The sequence below is a fragment of the Lindgomyces ingoldianus genome (assembly GCF_010093535.1).
Source record: "Lindgomyces ingoldianus strain ATCC 200398 unplaced genomic scaffold BDR25scaffold_43, whole genome shotgun sequence".
NCBI lineage: Eukaryota > Fungi > Ascomycota > Dothideomycetes > Pleosporales > Lindgomycetaceae > Lindgomyces > Lindgomyces ingoldianus.
In genome coordinates, this window is record NW_022985204.1 from 517503 (window position 1) to 524268 (window position 6766).

A 6766-nucleotide genomic window follows, 5' to 3' on the forward strand; every position below is an offset into this window, starting at 1 on the left:
GGTGTCCTAGTTTTGGGAAACTGCTCGACTCCACTCATCATTTGGCTGGGCGCCTTAATTTTACAAAGGATGTTAGCTTGAAATAAAGCAGCCAATAGTAACATGTTTGTCTATTTTTCGAAGGGTTTAGAAATGTCCCCTTTTCTATTTCTCACACCCGGAGCGTTAAGTCCCGGAATAGGGCCAAAACTGGAGCACAAGATGAAAAATATAAATTTGTATAGAAAATGGCCCGTTCGCTTCTCGTCCCCTTAAACTTAGCAGAGGCCTTTCGACGTTGCCGTGCTCTCTTCGAGAAGCACAGCAACGTTGAAAGGCCCAGTTCCGTTAGAGTCTCAGACTAAGGAAAAAGCAAGCTGTAAATACAACGCATCCATTAAAGGGAGTTATAGAGATAGCGATTCCGGCCAAGGAAAGATAAAAGGGTACTTCTTCTGTCCCCGAAAAAGGCATAAACCGTTGATCCACTTCTTAGTTCTTAGGCTTACTAGTTTGTCGCATACGTCAACACCAACTTCTACGGACACGTATTTAGCAAGAGTTTTACATTGCATCGTGTCTTCACTCTGCTTCTTTGTCCGAGCCCATGAGGTAAAGATATATGTTGGTCCTGGACATTGCAACTCACTACGATCCCTAGCAAACATTGCACCGTAAGGTATGCCTCGCCCTGTTGTAGGAAAACCTCCGACAGGGCGAGCGAGTTGAAGATATTTTCCGTCATCCATTGCATCGACTATGGAAGTGGCCATTATATCCATCACAAAAGTTGATGGCCAATCGTCGCGCGAAGTTGATGGATTATGATGTTTTAAATAAAATATAAGATCGTCTCTTAGGCGCTTATAACGTCGATTTTTTCGCTGCTTGAGCACTGTGACGAGATCAAACAAACGACCCCGCTGGTAGTCGTTAAGGCGACCTTGAAACACATCCCTTTGGCGTACAATCTTGCCCTTGGAGTCTTCGGAGGAGCAACGGTTTTGTAGACGACCTGGCCGAATTAGATCCGATAGTTTCCAGAGGATTCCTTTCGTATGAATGCCAGCTTCCGAAAGGCTGCTAACTGAGAGTCGGCAATGTTTGGTGAATGTCGGTACTCCATCCCGCAAGGGAGCATTTATATCTATTGCATGCGTCTCAAGGAACTTGAATACATTCTCGAAAGGCGTCGCCTCCTTGCAATTGTTCTTGAGTATTTCGCCATTTGCGATATAAAGCGTAAGGAGGCTTAAGCTTAAACTCGAATTGAAAGTTTTGCCCTTTATAGTCGGGATTCGAGTGCTATAACCACAGACATTCGCGGCAATTGCGAGAAGATCCGAGCGGACCTTAATTTCGCGCTTGTCAAGGTCTCTAAAAATGTCAAGTGTCATAGCTTTTGAGATATTGCTCCTACGACCTCTGTATTTGCAGAGTATGTTGTATTTGCCAGCTTTTGAGATAACTTTCTCGCACTTGCGACTTCTGTTTTGATCCGTCTGAGGCAAAGCTAGGCAGAAAAGAGTAGCACAGTGCTTGAATATTGTTGACTTGATTGCCACCTCGCCTGAGAGATCTCCAAGCACTTCTCTCGCGCATGATTTGTCAAGTCCACGCGCGTGGCGAATGAGAAGCCACATTTTCTCCCCAGCCAGGTAGTCTTCTTGATATATCCAAGCTCTATTCCACCACTGGTCGTCTGTAATCCGAACTAGTAGGTCTAAGACTTCGTCCGCCGTCTGATCATTGATTTCTTTTTGCAAGAACGGCTCATCGCACTTGCTATTGACAAGTTGACCACTAAGGAGATTTGCCAGGTGATTCATTTCGACTTGTGTTTCAATCTCCACCCAGAGATGGCCAACGGCGAATTTGCATTGCTTGTAAACGAGGTCCATAGATTGCATCCCCTCTTGCCGAGAGGGTTCTTCTTGGGTGATTGATAGCTTGTCAATCCAGAAAGGAATCATATCACGACGTCTTCGCTTATATCGAATGAATTGGATTATCCGATCAAGGACAATGTTGCGCACCTCGACCAGGGCATTCGTTTCTTGAAGCCGGTATGCACCCTTGCTGTCGTTCTCGCCCTTAGCTGGCTTCCACGGCCAGGACACAGCTACATATCCTTCAGCTGGTGGACCCGACTCATACAACTTCACTATAGGCCTTGTTTGTTCGTTATAGTGGTAAACATGCCAGCCATTGTCCATAGTCTCTATGGGAAGGAAGCATTTCAAATTTTTCAGAAACTCAGTCGACTTGTGGTTTTCTTGCCGACGGTCCTTATATTCCTCTAAGATGGCATCACGCAGAGGCTTTCCAGTTTGGGTACGCAGCCTCGCTAAATAATCCTTTGTGTCGTCTATAACAGCGTTAGAGACTGTAGACCTGCTTATGATTTAGATATATTGTATCAGAGATTGGTTATCAGAGGGATGAAGTGTGCTGAATGCTACTAAATGCTAGGTCTAGTTATAGGGAATCGGTTAAATACCTACATTCTGTATTTTTTATCAACGCTGTGCCTGCAAATTCAAATATTTAGAACTCGACGTGAGAAGGGAGCGTAAGTTATACACTTATTATAAAATAACTAAATCTCAAGTATATAAGTATGGGGTGAAGAGTGAGTAGTGTGAAACCTGGAGTAGTGTGAATATTTAAGTCTGAGGTGAGTCAGACTAGCTAGGCAGCAGCGCTCAATAGTCGGTGAGGCTAAACCTAAAGCGGGGCTGGCTCGCGCGCTTTGTCGTGTGCGAAATTTGCTGGATTATTGGCAATGCTAAGTAACCACTTTTCCCTCACAAATCTCATAGAGATTCAGGTAACTACGTATATCACCCTATAGAATTAACTACAACATGTTTTTATTATCAGTAAAGCTTTTTAAATGTATAGATAGGGCATATATAATAAATTTAACAGAGTAATTGTAACGATTCTCATGAATCGTTCCATCTCGGGTTGCCCGGAACCTATCCGAAGGGTCCCCATATCAGCTCCAACTCTGACTCAGCCCTGACCCTACCCCTGCTGTTACAGGGCCCTCTCATAAGCAGGCGACTAGCGTCAGCACGGCCTTGGTCCGTGCATAGAATCGCCATGAAGCTTCTAGATAAAATACACAGATTTATATAATGTAGGCTATACAACTAGAAGTAACTTTTCTACTACTATTATCTACTATAATGCTAAAAACGCCTCTCTGTTAACTTACCTACAATGAACGCGTTTAAATCTATACACTAGTTAAGCTAGAATAGAAGCAGACAGCTATTGCCTATAAACTTAGTATACTTTAGAGAACTATTTTTTATTATCTTTACTTACTATATACCTTTATAAAATAAAAGAGTAGAAGCTTTATACTAAATATACTTTTTTAACACCTTTTTATTTAGCATGCTATTTAGAACGCTAAACAACATTAAAAAACTTAAAAAAAGATAGCCTATAACGTACTTCACAGGCAAGTTGCTCACACACCTAAGTTACTTACTTTTACTAAGACCCTACTAAACTACTCTTTTTATACTAATGCATTCCCTACAACACTACTTAGACGTGCTAAAAAAATGTTAGATATAGCTTACACTCTAAGCTTTTAAACAAGATATAAAACTTTTAAAAAAATATGCTATAACTATATATAAAGTTTTATAAAAGATAATAAATAACTATAGCGCTAAATAACTTTTATAAGCTAATTCTATAGCTAAATTATAAAAGCTAAGTAATAAAAAAAAGTAAGTAATTATTAAGACTATACTTAAGCTATATGCGCAAGGAATTTTCTCTTAGATAGCATTTATAGCTAATATAGCTAATTCTTTGCGCGCTAAGTGTAATCTAGGCTATGTTTACATAAACTAGCTTAGTATGTTTATAAAGTGTTATTTAAAGCTTAAAGTAAAGTTTTAAGTATAAGTATAGTTAAAAGATATTTAGTTAATTATAAACTTTATTTTATTAAAGTTATATATGTTATTATTCTAGATACTATACTTAGCTTTAATATTCTCTATAAGGCTAAACTTGCTTTAAATTACTTTAGAACTTTTATAAAAAGCTTTTTTATAGTTATACTTATACTTAAACATTACTTTAAGCTTTAAATAACACTTTATAAACATACTAGGCTAGTTTATATAAACATAGCCTAGATTATGCTTAGCGCGCAAAGAATTAGCTATATTAGCTATAAATGCTATTTAAAGAGAAATTTCTTATGCATATAGCTTAAGTATAGTCTTAATAATTACCTACTTTTTTTTATTACTTAGCCTTTATAATTTAGCTATAGAATTAGCTTATAAAAGTTGTCTAGTGCTATAGTTATTTATTATTTTTTATAAAACTTTATATATAGCTATAGCACATTTTTTTAAAAGTTTTATGTTTTATTTAAAAGCTTAGAGTATAAGCTGTATCTAACATTTTTTTAGCACGTCTAAGTAGTGTTGTAGGGAATGCATTAGTGTAGAAAAAGTAGTTTAGTAGGGTCTTAGTAAAAGTAAGCAACTTAGGTGTGTAAGTAACTCGCCTGTAAAGTACGTTAAGCTAAAAATTAACATTTACTATTAATTACGAATTAAAGCTTTTAAAAAGAAGCTTTATTATTATAAGAAAGCTACATGTAAGCTTCTTCTTACTAAAAAACACAAGGCTGTAAGGCTATAGCAGGCATAAAAGCACCTTAGCTAGTCTAAAGCTATGTAGGATAGAGTAGCTTAGGCTAATAAAATGTTAGCTAAAGTAGTCTTAGTGTCACAGTCAGCATGCTCAAGCTACAAGCAAGAGGTGGTGTAACTTAACTAGATTAAACTAAGGAGCAGAGGAGCTGCTCTGCGAGTTTAAATATACATGTGTGCCCCCTGCCAAGGCGCTACTCGTAGCACTAGCGTGCTACTTGTTGCGCAAGCGAGGGAGCTGATGCCGCAGAGCATGTGACGCAGTACGCGCTGTCACACTTAGAAAAAAATCTAAGTTACTTAAAGAGCTAAAAAGTGCTTTTTATCTAACTACTACATTTCTAAGTTTAAGAGGCATAGTAGTTATATAGTGTAAAGCATTATCTTAATAAATAATAAAAGGCTTTTAGTATTCTTTAAGAATAGCTAGTGTATAAATGCTAAAGGTATAGTTAACTTAAAAGTTTATATTTAACACATTCTACGTTAAATTACTACCTACTAGTAGGTATATAAAACTTACACTAGTAAAGAGCTTATCTTTATAAAAGATAATAGCTTTATATATAAATTTAAGGCTACTATAAAGGCTTATAAAACGTAAGGAATTATAAAGAACTAGTAGCTAGCAAACTTGCTAGATCTTAATCTAATTAAAAATGTGTTGCATACAGCTATCTGTAAGGACGGAGCTCTGTACCACTACGCTAATACAACTAAAAAGGTGCGAATAATCAACTAACAGTTAATTATTGCGTACAGAATAGTATATATACCCGTCGCACGTAAGCACCATCTTGGCCTTACACGTAAGCGCCATCCTAGCCTTACATTATCCCCCTTCTTAGCAGACGCATGTCCCAGGCGTCACATGACCTACCCGCAGCTCAGAGGCGCCTATGCGCATGTCTCAGTTACCGGCCAGAGGCTGACCACCTGCGGCCCAGAGGCGCGGGATAAACACAACGCAACGCTTAGTGGCCCACGCCAGCTAAGCTATATACACTAGACCTCCTAGCAGCAACAACGTGGCGCTAGAAGAGGCTGCCTTACGTTTTAGTCTAAAAACTAGCTAAGCTGTCTAAGGTGTAAGTTAAACGCACAACTATCCTTGTTATTAGTTAATTATTATATAAGAACAGAGCTCTATACTACTACGCTAATATAACTAAAAAGGTGCAAATAATTAACTAACAGTTAATTATTGCGTACAGAATAGTATATATACCCGTCGCACGTAAGCACTATCTCGGCCTTACACGTAAGCGCCATCCCGGCCTTACACTATCCGTCTATATATCCTTCTGCTGCACTAGCTAGGAGGTTAACCTTTTAGCAAAACGCAGCAGTTATAAGCCTAGTTTGCAGCGTAGTGTAGATAGCTAGCGCTTAAAAAATTTTGCACCTCTATTCTACTAATAGAAACGCATTATCCTTAAACACTATGTGTTTAATTCCTACGCTTAGCAAAAAGCATTTAGGTAGTGCGCTTATTATAGAGGCTACTTTACTAGATCTGTCTCTAAGTTCTGTTGCTTAGGCTAGGAGGGTGTGTTAAGGTTGTTTGCCTTGTTTCACCTCTCTTGTTCTATAGTTTAAGCTGGGGTGTGTGCCGCATACAGCCATCCGTCTATATATATCCTTCTGCTGTGCTAGCTAGGAGGTTAACCTTTTAGAAAAACGCAACAACATGTTTAGCAGATGCTAAAGTATAAGCTTAAAAAGTGCTTTTTAAAGATAAATAACAAAGTATAGTAGTTTCTAAAGAAGAAGTAGAAGAAGATTAAAATTAAAAATACTACAACAGTTCATAAATGATCTGTAAAAGCAAAGCTTGCTTAGAGTAATTATCACAACTGCTAATTAGAGAGCAATAAGAAGCAAGTCTATTAACTATAAGAGGCTTATAGAGAGCTTAGGCGCTAAGTGTCTTAGGCTGCTTGTCTGAAACACAGGCGCAACACTAAGCCTATGTGTGCGACGCAAGGTCCCTGTGCTCTTCTTACGCAACAGTAATAGTTAGCGCATTAAAGTAGGTTATCTAGGTTAAAGAATAGTTACAGCATAATGCTTAGCAAAGTAGTATTAGA

The 6766-nt window shown here is 38.3% G+C and overlaps 2 protein-coding genes across 2 annotated transcripts; one reads left to right on the forward strand and one right to left on the reverse strand.

Annotated features, from left to right (window-relative positions):
• Positions 1-118: 118 nt before the first annotated feature.
• BDR25DRAFT_346578 (uncharacterized protein) lies at positions 119-2604 on the reverse strand. The gene is made up of 2 exons (XM_033694157.1): positions 2484-2604; positions 119-2373 (listed from the first exon to the last, which is right to left on the reverse strand). Coding segments are annotated over exons 1-2 (1989 nt in total). The 5' UTR covers positions 2486-2604; the 3' UTR covers positions 119-386.
• A 2159-nt stretch (positions 2605-4763) lies between these two features.
• Positions 4764-5636, forward strand: BDR25DRAFT_361345 (uncharacterized protein; the record flags this gene model as incomplete). Its single annotated transcript, XM_033696400.1, has 4 exons — positions 4764-4785; positions 4868-4931; positions 5467-5485; positions 5541-5636. 4 exons carry the CDS (start codon positions 4764-4766, stop codon positions 5634-5636), a joined length of 201 nt encoding a protein of 66 aa, XP_033541651.1.
• Positions 5637-6766: the final 1130 nt, after the last annotated feature.